The sequence below is a fragment of the Scyliorhinus torazame genome, chromosome 2, assembly GCF_047496885.1.
Source record: "Scyliorhinus torazame isolate Kashiwa2021f chromosome 2, sScyTor2.1, whole genome shotgun sequence".
In the NCBI taxonomy this organism is placed as follows: domain Eukaryota; kingdom Metazoa; phylum Chordata; class Chondrichthyes; order Carcharhiniformes; family Scyliorhinidae; genus Scyliorhinus; species Scyliorhinus torazame.
In genome coordinates, this window is record NC_092708.1 from 385,626,123 (window position 1) to 385,642,212 (window position 16,090).

Here is a 16,090-nt window from a genome sequence, read left to right on the forward strand (position 1 = left end):
TGGCCACCAGCTGTATAAGGAAAGGTGAGTGATGACGTGAGCTGCAATTGTTGCCATCAGTCCCAGATCTCGGAACACATCACATCAACCTACGTACTAAAATGTACTGCGGGAGGCACCTCACAAATCCATCATGCATCTAAAGAGGTCATTGCATGGATAGCCAAACTAAAAACATTGCATAATAAGCTTTTCTTCTCACACAAAAGTAGTGGCACCATACAATGAAGAGAAGGGATGTTATCCCAGTGTACTGGCCAAATATCCTCCCTCAACTAACGTCACCAGAAAACAGATTACCTGGTCATTTATCTCCTTACTGTTTAAAGGATATTGCAGTGCACAGATTGGCTGCTGTTGTCATCTGTTGATAATAATAATCTTTATTGTCACAAGTAGGCTTACATTAATACTGCAATGAAGTTACTGTGAAAATCCCCGAGTCGCCACATTCCGGCGACTGTTCGGGTACACGGAGGGAGAATTCCGAATGTCCAATTCACCTAACACCACGTCTTTCGGGGCTTGTGGGAGGAAGCCGGAACGCACGGAGGAAACCCACGCAGACACGGGGAGAACGTGCAGACTCTGCACAGACAGTAACCCAAGCCGGTAATCGAGCCCGGGTCCCTGGCGCTGTGAAGCAACAGTGCTGACCACAGTGCTACTTTCACAATAATTGATTAGCTGCAAGGTCCTTTGGGATGTCGTGCAGATTTGCAGGATCATGCAACTACACTTCAAAATCATCTCATTGGCTGTAAACAACATTGGTTGGGAGAAGGTTATAATGACATTTCAGCTGCTGTTTTCCCACCCAGGGACCCCTCTTACCTTTTCTTCCAGTTCTTGCTTCAGTAAATGGTACTTCCTCCTGAGCTTTGCATTTTCTGCCTCACCCTGAATGAGCTCTTCGGTCAACTTGTGACATTCTGTTTTGACCTTTTCCACCTGGCGTCGCTGTGTTTTAGCCAAATTCTTGTCATCCGCTAGCTCAGCCTAAGGAGCACAAAAAGCAGCAGAGCAATGATCAACATTTCCAAACGCACTGACTGCATCTCAAGCTTATGAATGGCAGGCTTGTCATAAAGTGACATTAAATAGTGCATACTGTACTGAGCTTTTTACAAAAAGGTAGTTGAAGAAAAAATTGAGGAGTCAAGAACACGTCAAGTCCAAATTGGCAGCTGCATTTTGTACATCACAACAGTAACTACACATCAAAAGTAATTCAATGGGTGAAAGTAGAGGAGATAGGTGACTTCAAACTGACCAGAGATTTGTGATGTTGGCAAAACAGTTTCCTATGGTGCAAATGGGCGGCACAGTGGTTAGCACTGCTGCCTCACAGCGCCAGGGACCAGGGTTCAATTCCGGTCTTGGGTGACTGTCTGTGTGGAGTCTGCACGTTATCCCCGTGACTGCGTGGGTTTCCTCCGGGTGCTCCGGTTTCCTCCCATAGTCCAAAGATGTGCAGGTTAGGTGGATTGGCCCTTAGGCAGGTTAGGTGGGTTACGGGGGGGGAGTGGGCCTAGGTAGGGAACACTTTCAGAGGTTCGGTACAGACTCAATAGGCCGTATGGCCTCCTTCTGCACTGAATAGATTCTGTTTAAAGATACAGGGAATACTAAAGGTAGTTTCTGCTGAGTTCCAAAATGTCTTTTTTTTGGGGGGGGTGGAGAGAGAGGTGGACAATATTTTTAATCTAGAATCAAACAGACGCCACAGTGTAGCTCAAACAATAATATCAAACTTTAGATTTGGGATATAATCAGGTCGCGAGAGGCACTAGATAAATATAAGTCTTTCTTGCTTTACTCCCGAGTATCTCTGCAGTAATGCTGTCATGTCATCAAATTAACACCAATGGGAATCGGAGAAATATTATTCAACTTGCAATTCACAAAGTGCAAGAGTCTGAATGATGCACATGATAAAGAGAAATAGGACCTTCCAGTATTGTTTTGGTAATAATAGAGGGCCTCAACCAATAAACCTCACAATGCAACAAGTGCAGTTGTATTCTAATATAGAAAGCAGGTTATTCCTTGAATCAGATGAAGTTTGATATCATTGTTTGAACCACAGTGTGCCACCATTTCAGTTTGACTCCAGGTTTGCCAATGAAAGCTGGACAATCAGAAAATTATTGCTTAAGGGGCAATCTGTGTGTGGAGCCAGAGGACATGGATGAGGTCTCACGTGAATATTTTTCATCTGTATTCACGAAGGAGAAATACATGGTGGCTTCACATTTTAAGTGGGACGGTGAAGTTCTGGAGATTAATAATAACAAAAATAATAATAATCGCTTATTGTCGTAAGTATGCTTCAATAAAGTTACTGTGAAAAGCTCCTAGTTGCCACATTCCAAGCGCCTGTTTGGGGAGACCGGTACGGGAATTGAACCCGCGCTGTTGGCCTTGTTCTGCATTATAAGCCAGCTGTTTAGCCCACTGTGCTAAATCCTGGTTAATAAGGATGAGGTGTTGGATGTTTTAGTGGGTTTAAGGGTGCATAAATCCCCAGGGCCTGATGAGATATATCATTAGCTACTTTGGGAGGCAAGGGAAGAGATTGTGAGGGTCCTGACATAGATACTTCAATCTTCGCTACCCACAGGTGAAGTGCCAGATGACTGGAGGATAATGTGGTACCTTCATTTAAGAAGGGCAGCAGGGATAAGCCAGGCAATTACAGGCCACTTAGTCTAATGTCATTGGTAGGGAAATTGTTGGGAAAAACTCTGAGGGACAGGATTCATCAACACTTGGAAAGGCAGGCATTGATCAGGGATAGCCAACATGGATTTGTTGGTGGGAGATCCTGCCTAACTAATTTTTTGAAAAGTTAACTAAATATATTGATGAGGGTAGCGCAGCTGGGGAGGTTTACATGGACTTTGGTAAGGCCTTTGACAAAGTCCAACAAGAAAAGCTGGTCAAAAAGATTGGAGACCATGGGATACAAGGTAGGTTGGCAAATTGGATCCAAAATTGGCTTGTTAATAGGAGGAAAAGGGTGATGGTGGAGGATTGCTTTTCTGTTTGGAAGCCTGTGACCAGCAGTGTACCATAGGGATCGATGCTGGAACCCTCGCTGTTTCTTTTGACGATTAATTTTCCGCAAAGAAGTCGACGAACAGTTGCCACCTCCGGGTGAACCCTAACATTGACCCTCTCAAGGCGAACTTGATTTTCTCCAAACAGAGGAAGCTAGCCATGTCCGACAGCCAGGTCTCTGACTTCGGGGGCTTTGAGTCCCTCCAAGCTAATAGTATCTGTCTCCAGGCTACCAGGGAAGCAAAGGCCAGCACGTCTGCCTCTTTCTACTCCTGGATTCCCGGGTCTTCTGACACCCCGAAAATCGCCACCTCTGGACTCAGCGCCACCCTTGTTTTTAACACCGTGGACAGGACGTCCGCAAACCCTTGCCAAAATCCCCTAAGCTTTGGACATGTCCAGAACATGTGGACATGGTTCGCTGGTCCTCCCGCACATTTTCGCACCTGTCCTCAACCCCAAAGAATCTGCTCATCCGGGCCACTGTCATGTGAACCCGGTGAACAATCTTAAATTGTATCAGGCTGAACCTGGCACATGTTGCGGACGCGTTGACTCTACTCAACGTGTCCGCCCATAGACCATCCTCTATCTCACCTCCCAGCTCCTCCTCCCACTTGCGCTTCAGCTCCTCGGTCTGCGTCTCCTCCGACTCCATAAGCTCCTTATAAATGTCCGAGACACTCCCTTCTCCTACCCACCCTCTGGAAACTTACCCTGTCCTGAATCCCCCTTAGCGGTAGGAGCGGGAAGGTTGACACCTGTTTACGAAGGAAGTCCCGCACCTGCAGATACCTTAATTCATTTCCCTTCGCCAACCCAAACTTTTCCTCCAAAATCCTCAAACTCGGAAAGCTCCCCTCTACGAACATTTCCCCCAGCCTCTCAATCCCCGCTCTCCGCCATAACCGGAACCCCCCGTCCATATTCCCCGGGGCAAACCAGTGATTATCACAAATTGGGGCCCAGATCGATGCTCCCACTGCTCCCACATGCCTCCTCCATTAGCCCCAAACTCTCAGGGCCACCACCACCACTGGACTGGTGGAGTACCGTGCCGGCGGGAACGGCAGAGGCGCAGTTACCAACGCCCCCAGACTGGTGCCCTTATATGAAGCCGCCTCCAGACGCACCCCTCCTCCACCACCCACTTCCTGATCATGGCTATATTAGCCGCCCAGTAATAGTTGCTAAAATTTGGCAGCGCCAGCCCGCCCTCTCCCCGACTCCGCTCAAGCATTACCTTCCTTACTCGCGGGGTTTTGCCTGCCCAGACGAAGCGCGTGATCACTCTGTTGACCCGCTTAAAAAAAGGGCCGCAGAATAAAGATGGGGAGACACTGAAATATAAATAGGAATCTCGGGGGGACCGTCATCTTCACCGTTTGCACCCTCCCAGCCAGAAACAACGGAAGCGCGACCCATCTCCGGAAATCGTCCTTCATTTGGTCCACCAGCCGGACCAGATTCAATTTATGCAGCCGGTCCCATTCCCGCACCACTTGGATGCCTAGGTACCTAAAGCTTCCCTGTACTAACCTAAACGGCAGCTCGCCCAATCGCCTCTCCTGTCCCCTCGCCTGAACCACAACTCACTCTTTCCCATATTAAGCTTATACCCCGAAAACCGGCCAAATTCCCCTAGAATCCTCATGATTTCTTCCATCCCTCTATTGTTGGGTCAGAAACGTACAGAAGCAGGTCGTCCGCATAGAGGAAAACCTTGGGCGCCCCCCCCCCCCCCCCCCCCCAACCACCACCCCCCCCACCAGTCCTCTCCAGCCCCTCGAGGCTCTCAGATCAATTGCCAATGGCTCTAGAGCCAGCGCAAACAACAGTGGGGAGAGGGGGCATCCCTGTCTCGTCCCCCGGTGCAGTCTAAAATAGTCCGATGTTGTCCTATTCGTCCGTACACTTGCCACTGGAGCCTGACACAGTAACCTGACCCAGTCAATAAAGCCCCGCCCAAATCCGAACCATCCCAGAATCTCCCACAGATAATCCCATTCTACCCGATCAAAAGCCTTTTCTGCATCCATTGCGATCACTACCTCCACCTCCCTACCTTCCGGGGGCATCATGATCACATTTAACAGCCTTCTTACATTGGCCACCAACTGCCTGCCCTTAACAAACCCCGTCTGGTCCTCCCCAATAACGTCCGGAACACAACCCTCGATAACCTTGCTGTTTCTTATATACATTAACGACTTGGATGTGAACTTAGAAGGTAAATTATCTAGTTTGCAGATGACACAAAAATAGTGAGGAGGCTAGTCTTAGGCTACAGACTAGATATTAATCAGCTGATAAGTTGGGCAGAGCAATGACAGATAGAATTTAATAAGTGTGAGGTGATGTATTTTGGGATGACGAATAAGGGTAGGATATACACAATGAACGCTGGTCCCTAGAAAGTATTGAGGAACAAAGACACCTTGCTGTACAAGTCCATAGATCCTTGAAGGTGGCAGCACAGGTAGATAGGGTCGTAAAGGCAGCATACGGAATGCTTGTTTCATTAACCGGGGAATAAAAAGAGGAGGAGGGAGGCCTTGGTACAATTTCATAAAACATTGGATAGGCCACAGATGGAATACTGTGTGCAGTTCTGGGCGCCACACCACTGGAAGGAGGTGATTGCACTGGAGGGGTTGCAGAGGAGATTCACCAGAATGTCGCCTGGTATGGAAAGTCTCAGATATGAGGAGAGACTGGATCGGCTGGACTTGTTTTCACTGGAGCAGAGGAGGCGGAGGAGGGACCTGATAGAGCAGTCATTTTCAAACTCAGGGTCACGATGCATGGGCGGGTGTCGGGAGGGTCGCCAAGCGATCGGTCGCAGCAAGAAGTGCCCAATGGCTGCGACCAGCTTTTAAAACTGCAGACCACGATTGGCTTTCAAGAATGCCTGCCGGCCCTCGCATGCGTGCCTCCTCAGCCGGATGCAGCAGTGCGTAGGCCTAGAGCCCCGCGGGGCAGACCGCCTCTTCCTGACGTCAACGTCTGTCCCAGGAGCAGATTTTTTTAAAATTGATGGAGCCTTCCTGCCAGAAGTGGCTGCAGAGAGCAGGTCACGTGCCCCGTACAGTGACGTCACGTGATCTGGCCGCAAAATCACTGAAGAGAGATTCTGCCATTTTGTTGGCAGCAAGCAAGGAACAAGACTGAAGAATTTAAAATGGACCGTTCCATAATAAGGAAGAGAGGGCCAGAGACACAAACAGGCCAGGATCTCACAACTAAATCTGCTAGAGATAGCTGGTCAGGAGAATCCACAGCAGGACAAAGCAATGGTAGTGTGAGCTGCTCAGGAGAATCCATAGCAGGACAAAGCAAAGGTAGTGTGAGCTGCTCAGGAGAGTCCACAGCAGGACAAAGCAAAGGTGGTGTGTGCTGGCCAGGAGAGTCCACAGCAGGACAAAGCAAAGGTGGCGTGTGCTGCGCAGGAGAGTCCACAGCAGGACAAAGCAATGGCGGTGTGTGCTGCCTAGGAGAGTCCACAGCAGGACAAAGCAATGGTGGTGTGAGCTGCCTAGGAGAGTCCACAGCAGGACAAAGCAGTGCTGATGTGAGCTCCAGGGTCTCTGGTGAACAGCCCATTAAGAAGAAACTGAAAGCAGGAACAAAGCAGTGTAGATGATTTCTTGAGGAATGCCAATGCAAATAAGGATGCAAAGCCCATGTGTGTTTTATGCAGGGAAGTACTGGCAAATTTTGGGCAGCACGGTAGCACAGTAGTTAGCACTGTTGCTTCACAGCTCCAGGGTCCCAGGTTCGATTCCCGACTTGGGTCACTGTCCGTGCGGAGTCTGCACGTTCTCCCAGTGTCTGCGTGGGTTTCCTCCGGGTGCTCCGGTTTCCTCCTACAGTCCAAAGATGTGCAGGTTAGGTGGATTGGCCATGATAAATTGCCCTTTGTGTCCACAAAAGGTTAGGTGGGGTTACTTGGTTACAGGGAGATGGGGAGGCATGGGCTTGAATAGGGTGCTCTTTCCAAGAGCTGGTGCAGACTCGATGAGCCGAATGGCCTCCTTCTGCACTGTAACTTCTATGATTCTATGAAAAGTTTAAAACCCTCAAAACTTCCAAAGTCTAAGCGAGTAAGAGGACAAACCTCTAAGGATGCAGCGAGAACTTAAATCGTCAGCTGAAGCCCTTAGCAGAAATGTATCATTGAATGTCAAAGCAAGTGAGATTGTGAAGACCAAGCAGGCTCATCTGTCGCATTATAGGTAAGAGAACATGGTGGGTCGCCAAAGCCAGCTGGCGTGGGTCGCGAAGGTCGGCCAGATGGTAAAAGATGGTCCCGGGAAAGAAAATTTTAAAAACACTGTGATCGACTTATACGAAATCATGAGAAGTACAGATAGGGTAGATCGTATGAATTTTTTTCCCATGGCAGACGTTTCTAAACCCAGAGGGCATAGGTTTAAGGTGAGGAGTAAATGATTTAGAGGGGACCTGAGGAAACAGTTTTTCATCCAGATGGTGGTGGAAATATGGAACTCGCTGCCTGTGAGGATGGTGGAGGCAGCTACTCTTGCAACATATAAGAAGCATCTGAAAGAGCACTTAAATTGGCAAGGCATAGTAGGCTATGGACCCAAATGTTGGTAAATGGGATTACTGTAGATTGGTATTTGATGGTCAGCATAGACATGGAGGGCCAAAGGGCCTGTTTATGTGCTGTATGATTCTATGACTCTATGATGTCCATTTTTGATCCCAACCCCATTTTGGAGCTCAGGGGAAACCGCCTCTGGTGTTCTCTGTGTTACAATCCCAGTTGATGTTATAACTGGACAGGAAGATATCAGAATGAAACACTGGCTCAAAAGATCATGGGTGGGATTCTCCGACCCCCCCGCCGCGTCAGAGAATCGCCAGGGGGGGGGCGGCGTGAATCCCGCCCCCGCCGGCCGCCGAATTCTCCGGCACCGGAGATTCGGTGGGGGCGGGAATCACGCCGGTCGGCGGGCCCGCCCCCGGCGATCCTCTGGCACGCGATGGGCCGAAATCCCGCTGCTGTAATGCCGGTCGCGTCGGCGTGAATTAAACCACCTCCCTTACCGGCGGCGTGAGCGGGCTCCGGGGTCCTGGGGGGGAGGGAGGCGGGGCGATTTGGCCCCGGTGGGGTGCCCCCATGGTGGCCTGGCCCGCAATCGGGGCCCACCGATCCGCGTGTTGGCCTGTGCCGTGGGGGCACTCTTTCCCCTCCGCGTCGGCCATGTAGGTCTCCGCGATGGCCAATACGTGAGACCCCCCCCACCCCGCGCATGCGCGGGGATGATGTCAGCAGCCGCTGAGGCTCCCGCGCATGCGCGGACTTCCGCCGGCCGGTGGAGTCCCTTCGGCCCCAGCTGGCATTGCGCCGAAGGACTTCCACGCCAGCCGGCGGGACGGCAACCACTCCGGCGTGGTCCTAGCCCCTAAAGGTGAGGGCTTGGCCCCTAAAGGTGCAGAGAAATCCACACCTTTGGGGCGGCCCGATGCCGGAGTGGTTCATGCCACTCCATCCCGCCAAGACCCCCCGCCCCGCCAGGTAGGAGAAAATCCCGCCCCATACCTTTTTTTTGTAATACAACATGGAGGAACAGAGTCAGAGGCCCGGAAATTAGTTTTAGCAACAAGGAAAAAAACATTATTAGACATGAAAAGTATTATTAATATACAATACTCCTTTACACCTCCTTAGCTTAACAAATGTACACAGATATTAAGATCAAATTACGAAGTATATCTTAAGCTACAACGGTCTCAGAACACAATGTTCCTTTAAACACACAAAATGCTGTCAAATACACTCTGAACCTCAAATGACTGTCTGTGGATTTCTCCTCAGAATCCCTCCAGATGATTGCCATGTGAAAGTTTCCAAATGCCACTCTCAAAAACAGGCTTTAAAATCCTCTCACAATAATGATGTCTCTTAACAGTTTGTGTTCCGAAATCCAGTCCAGGTTTTCCAAATAACACTTTTGAACATTTTGAACAGTGAATCCTGTCCAGGAATTTATGCTGACCCCTTTAGGATTTCTTTGTCTTGACTGCTGTGCAAACTGCTCGATTGCTTTAACTCTCGATTCCAAGACTGCATTAAAATGGCATCAGAAGTATAATTTACCTTTGCTGATGTCCGGCTTTACATCTGGTTAGTCATAGGGGTGTACAGAACAGAAAAGACCCTTCAGCCCATCGTGTCTGCGCCAGTCAAAAACAACCACCCAAGTATTCTAATCCCATTTTCAAGCACTTAGCCCATAGCCTTGTTTGCCTTGGCATCGCAAGTGCACATCTAAATACTTATTAATCTTATAAGGATCTCTATTCTACCACCCTCTCAGGCAGGATTCCAGACTCTTCTGGGTGAAAAGGTTTTCCTCACATCCCCTCTAAACCACCTGCCCCTTACCTTAAATCTATGCCCCCTGGTTACTGATCCCTCCACTAAGGGGAAAAGGTTCTTCCTGTCTACTCTATCTGTGCTCCCCATAATTGTATACATCTCAATCATGTCTCCCCTCAGTCTCCTCTGCTCAAAGAGTTAAAAAAATCAATCTATCCAATCTCTCTTCATAACTAAAACTCTCCAGCCCAGACAACATCCTGGTAAATCTCCTCTGCACCCTTTCAAGAGCTATCACATGCCTCCTATAATGTGGATTCCAGAACTGCACACAATACTCCAGCTGTGGCCTAACCAATGTTTTATGCAGTTCCAGCATAATCCCTGCTCTTAAACTCTTTGCCTCGGCTAATAAAGGCAAGTATACCATATGCCTTCTTAACCACTGTATCTACATGCCCTGCTACCTTAAGGGACCAGTGTACAGGCACACCAAGGTCACTCTGATCTTCGGTGCTTACCAGGGTCCTGCCATTTATCATGTATTCTCTTGCCTTGTTTGTCCTGCCCAAGTGCATCACCTCACACTTATCCGGATTGAATTCCATTCCAAAGTTCAGGACAAGAGTAGCTGGGTTACAATCAGGGGAAGGAAAGGGAACAGGCAGACAATGCAGGGATCCCCTGTGGCCTTTCCCCTTCAAAACAAGTATACCGCTTTGGATGCTGTTGGGGAGAGGGACCTACCAGGGGAAGGCCATAGCTGCCAAGTCTCTGGCGCCGAGTCTGGCTCTGTGGCTCAGAAGGGATGGGGGGAGAATAGAAAAGCGATAGTGATAGGAGACTCAATGGTTAGGGGAACGGATAGATTCAGTGGTCGTGAACGAGACTCCCGGAAGGTATGTTGCCTGCCGGGTGCCAGGGTCAGGGATGTCTCGGATTGAGTCTGCAGAATTCTTATGGTGGAGGGGGAGCAACCAGAAGTCGTGGTTCACATTGGCTAAGAAAAAAAGTAAAGGATCTAAAAAATGATTTTAGGGAGTTAGGTTGGAAGCTAAAGAGCAGGACGAGCAGAGTAGTAATCTCAGGATTGCTACCAGTGCCACATGCTAGTGAGGCAAGGAACAGAGAGCGAGTGCAGCTGAACACGTGGCTACAGGACTGGTGTAGGAGGGGAGGCTTCAGATATGTAGATCATTGGGATGCCTTCTAGGGAAGGTGGGACCTGTACATGAGGGACGGGATGCACCTAAACAGGAAAGGCACCAGTATCCTGGGCGAGAGGTTTGCTAGAGCTCTTTGGGAGGGTTTAAACTAATTTGGCAGAGGGATGGAAACCAGAGCTATGGATCAGAGGATAGGGTAGCTGTTGAACGGGCAAAAATAGTACACAGCGAGTCTATGAGGAAGGATAGACAGTTGATAGGGCAAAGTTGCACTCAGTGGGATGGTTAAAGTGTGTCTGTTTCAATGCAAGGAGTATCAGGAATAAGGGCGATGAATTTAGAGCATGGATCAGTACTTGGAACTACGATGTTGTGGCCATTACGGAGACATGGATTTCTCAGGGGCAGGAATGTTTGTTAGATGTTCCAGGGTTTAGATGTTTTCAGAAGAATAGGGAGGGAGGTTAAAGGGGAGGGGGAGTGGCACTGTTAATTAGGGAGTGCATCACAGCTGCAGAAAAGGAGGTAGTTGAGGAGGGTTTGTCTACTGAGTCAGTATAGGTGGAAGTCAGAAACAAGAAAGGAGCAGTCACTTTATTGGGAGTTTTGTATACACCCCCCAATAGCAGCAGAGAGATAGAGGAACAGATTGGATGGCAGATCTTGGAAATGTGCAGAAGTAATAGAATTGTTGTCATGGGTGACTTCAACTTCCCTAATATTGACTGGAACCTCCTTAGTGCAAATGGTTTAGATGGAGCAGATTTTGTCAGGTGTGTACAGGAAGGATTCCTGACTCAATATGTAGATAGGCCGACAAGTGGGGGAGGCCATATTGGATTTGGTGCTTGGCAACGAATCAGGCCAGATGTCTAGTTGGGAGAGCATTTTGGTGACAGTGACCACAACTCCTTGACCTTTACCATAGTTATGGAGAGGGATAGGACCAGACAGTATGGGAAGGTATTTAATTGGGAGAGGGGAAATTATACTGCTATTAGACAGGAGCTGGGGAGCATAAATTGGGAACAGATGGTCTCAGGAAAATGCACAACAGTAATGTGGGGGTTGTTTAAGGGGCACTTGCTGCGAGTGCTGGATAGTTTTGTCCCACTGAGACGAGGAAGGAATGGTAGGGTGAAGGAGCCTTGGATGACAAGAGAAGTGGAGCTTCTAGTCAAGAAGAAGAAGGAAGCTTACGTAAGGTTGAGGAAGGAAGGATCTGTCACGGCTCTAGAGGGTTACAAGGTAGCCAGGAAGGAACTCAAAAATGGACTTACGAGAGCTAGAAGGGGGCATGAAAAAGCCCTAGCTTGAAGGATTAGGGAAAACCCCAAGTCATTCTCCATTTATTTGAGAAATAAGAGGATGATCAGAGTGAGAGTAGGGCCGATCAGGGATAGTGGAGGGAACTTGTGCCTAGAGTCTGAGGACGTAGGGGAGGCCCTAAATGTATATTTTGCTTCAGTATTCACTAGAGAGAGGGACCTTGTTGCTCATGAGAACAGCATGAACCAGGTTAATAGGCACGAACAGGTTGATATTAAAAGGAGGATGTGCTGGAAATTTTGAAAAGCATCAGGATAGATAAGTCCCCTGGGCCTGACGGGACATACCCAAGGTTACTACGGGAAGCAAGGGAGGAGATTGCTGTGCCGTTGGCGATGATCTTTGCGCCCTCACTCACCACTGGAGTAGTACCGGATGATTGGAGGTTTACCAGGGTGCTGCCTGGACTGGAGGGCATGTCTTATGAAGAAAGGTCGAGGGAGCCAAGACTTTTCTCATTGAAGAGAGGTGACTTGATAGAGGTGTACAAGGTGATGAGAGGCATGGATAGAGTGGATAGCCAAGGTGATAAGAGGCATGGATAGAGAGGATAGCCAGAGACTTTTCCCCAGGGTGGAAATGGCTGTCACAAGGGACATAATTTTAAGGTGATTGAAGGAAGGTATAGGGGAGATGTCAGATGTTGGTTCTTTACACAGAGAGTGGTGGGTGCGTGGAATGCACTGCCAGAGGAGGTGGGGAATCAGAGTCATTAGGGACATTTAAGCGACTCTTGGACAGGCACATGGACAGCAGTAAATTGAAGGGGTGGAGGTTAGGTTGATCTTAAATTAGGATAAATGGTCGGCACAACATCGTGGGCCGAAGGGCCTGTACTGTTCTATGTTCTATTAATATTATCTATTGCAACAGCCCATTACAATATCTATCTCATTACAATAACTATCCAATTAAATTGTCAGGCAGAGGTTGGATATTAACCAGTAATAATAATTTTGAGTTATCAGCCTTGGCTCAGTGTTAAAAATGTTGCCTCTGTTTAAGAGGATCGTGGGCTCACATCTTGCTCCAGAGACCAGTACACGCAACGGCCAAATGCTGCACTGTTGAAAGTGGCCTTTTTTGGATTAAATGTTACACTCCCTGCCTTCCCTCTCAGGTGGATTTAAAAGGTCCCATAGCCCTATCTGACGACAAGCAGGATGTTCTTCCAGGGTCCTGGCTCATAGAAAACCCTCAACTGACATGATTAAAACAGTTTATCTGGTCATGTATCTCAGTACTAGTTCTTAGTCTTAAATGCGCACAGATTGAGTTATATTTGCCTCCAATAGTGACCGCACTTCTGAACTCAGTGACACACTCGGTTGTTAATCAGAAAGCTTCTGCTCAACAAGGGTCAAAACGTTCATTTGAGTAGCACGGCTCAAAGTGTTGAATGGTTTACTCTGTTCCTCTGTTCAAAAATGTTTAATAGGCTGTGAAGCGCTTTGAGATGCCCTGAGGACGCATTATAAATGAGAGATTTGCTTCTTTCTTTCAACATCAAAACCAAATGAGAAATACATTTAATACTTTTAAAACCGTACCTTAATAAGAAAAATCTTTCTCTTGCCAACTACCCTTACCTGTAGCTCACGTACTTTATTCTCCAATTTGTCCCGTTCTTGTTGAAATTCTCTAAGCACTTCCTGCATATTCTTTTCATGTTTAGTTCTTAATGTTTGCATCTCTGATCTGATGCCAGCAAGTTCTTGTTGGTGTGCATCTCGCTCCAGCTTCAATTGGCTGTTAATGGAAGCAAGCTCGTCTTGGGCAAAAGCCTGCTTTGCCTGGGCTTCCAAGATGCTCTTTCTAATCTCCTTGTTGGATGTCTCTTCCTCAGCTAGTTTAGTACTGAGCTCAGAACGAATGGCGGTTAGCTCAGAGATCATTCGCTGCATTTCCAAGAGCTTCTCCTGATCGTTTTCATTCTGCCTGCTCAAGGTCACCAACTCGTCCTCCAGCTGCTGCTTCCCTTCTTTGGTCTGCATGTGCAACATGCACTGCTTGCACAAGTCATCCTCCAGTTTGCTCAAAGACTCCTTCGAATCTCGCAGCTTTCCATCCAGGTCCAGCAGCCCCGACTTCAACTCATTGAGCTCCACATCCTTCCGCCGCATTTCTTCCTCCTGCTGCACCCGTTTGAGTATGACATCGTTGAGTTCCTTACGGAGGTTCTCTATCTGACGCAAGGCCACCGTTTGTTGACCCTGGAGTGCTTCTTTCTCTTTATTTGCTTGGTTGTATTGCTCCGTCCATTGCTCAGTGATCTCCTTCTGCTTTTCCGTATCACGCTCCAACTTCTTGCATTTAATTTTCCACTGTCTGATAGACTCCTGAGCTTTTGTTTTCAATTCTTCTTTCTTCTTTTCGCTCTCCAGTCGAAGCACTTCTACTTCTTTCAACTGGGCCCTGCATCTGTCAGTTACCCTGCTAGACTCTTGCAGCTGACGGGCTAGATCTACAATCTCCAAACCTGCAGATTTACGATTCTGCATGCAGTCATCATAACGGTTCTGGATTTCCTGGAGTTGGCTCAACATCCTCAATTGCTGCTTCTCTCTCTTCTCTAGGTCTGAACTGAGAGCCTTTAAAAGCAACAAAAGAATGCCATCAGTTTATAGTCTATAAACAATGCCCACCGATTCAAGCAATTAGAATTTCAAGGACTGCTTTTCACTTGTGCATTATCTGCAGGTATTGTATCTGCAGGTATTAATTACTAGATAACAATGGTGATAACATGTCATTACTTTAGCTTAGAAATATTTGCCTTAAAGCCTTTCCAGATATCCTAATTGTTTCTTTTGGCCATATTGTATAATGCCTGACATGTTAACTCTAATTGATGAACGGAAAGAGTTTGGACCCCAAACTTGATTGATGTCGAAGTTTAATTAATATCTAATTGAATCAATCCCTCATCCTGCACCTTATGTTCTTATGTCTTAAACCATGCAGGTTTGGAAAGTCTTCAGGTCTATGCTTTGTTAGTCAATCCCACCCAAGGCAGTGATGAACACATTATATTTGGTGTCAATACTCTTGTAAAAGGATGAATTCAAAAGAAAAATTCAGCCAGTTCTTCCGCTTCTAATCTGCACGTAATTATTTGGAAGGGGCAGGGTTAGGGCCACTGTGATCTCCAAGGAGAACTTCATGTAATCTACCTACCATCTCAGTTGATGCAACTAGAAAAAACAATACACACCATTCAATTTTCAAAACTCATTTTGTATTCCTACCAAGTACTAGGTTGTCAGTGACTCACTGGGCTTTCTACACCAGGAATGCACTGCTAAAGCTATCTTCAAAGAGACAATAAAGAAGTTGGGTGGTTAATCACCATTTGACCATGTTGCATATTTAATCAATAGTATTTTAAAATACATTGACTCGGATTTTGCAGTGGTATAGAATGCAAAACTCTGGCTCACCATCATTACTCCAAAGCAACTTCTGGAATCCGTGCATGGGCTGAATAACGCGGACATCCAGAAGTTACAGTCAGTGACTCTACACTAGACATAACTCCAGGCTGCAATCATGGAAATCAAAGGAAGTTATGAGAACATCCATTCTAATGTGGTTAATCTCACAGTAATACCCTCGATAAAGTTACACTTTATTGTTTTTAACGGCATACTAATTTTATAATTACTGCCAAACACCCTCAAGGGCAGCACGGTAGCACAGTGGATAGCATTGTGGCTTCACAGCGCCAGGGTCCCAGGTTCAATTCCCCACTGGGTCACTGTCTGTGCGGAGTCTGCATGTTCTCCCCGTGTCTGCGTGGGTTTCCTCCGGGTGCTCCGGTTTCCTCCCACAGTCCAAAGACGTGCAGGTTAGGTGGTTTGGCCATGCTAAATTGCCCTTAGTATCCAAAACGTTTAGGAGGGGTTATTGGGTTATGGGGATAGGGTGGAAGTGAGGGCTTAAGTGGGTCGGTGCAGACTCGATGGGCCGAATTTTAAATGGCCTGAAAAGCTAATTCTGTATTTGCAGAATGTCAAATTATAAGAATTTCTACTTATTTTATTATCTCCATTTCAGTTTCTATCTTTTTTTATTTTAAGTGCTCAATTCCTTTTTTCCCCCAATTAAGGAACAATTTAGTGTGGACAATCCACCTACCCTGCCACATTCCAGTGCCTGTGCGGGTACACAGAGGGAGAATTCA

General features: G+C 47.5%; 1 protein-coding gene across 5 annotated transcripts in view; it reads right to left on the reverse strand.

The window, feature by feature from the left end:
• LOC140405340 (centrosomal protein of 128 kDa-like) overlaps positions 1-16,090 on the reverse strand; it is a 589,746-nt gene that overhangs the window by 351,548 nt on the left and 222,108 nt on the right. For all 5 annotated transcript variants that reach the window (XR_011938602.1, XM_072493651.1, XM_072493643.1 and 2 more), the window contains exons 13-14: positions 13,497-14,498; positions 835-999 (exon numbers count right to left, since the gene is read on the reverse strand). Coding sequence is in view for 4 of the 5 variants with exons in the window: in XM_072493651.1 (XP_072349752.1) it covers positions 835-999; positions 13,497-14,498 (1,167 nt within the window). In the remaining variant the exon portion in view is untranslated. The remainder of the gene's footprint in view (positions 1-834; positions 1,000-13,496; positions 14,499-16,090) is intronic.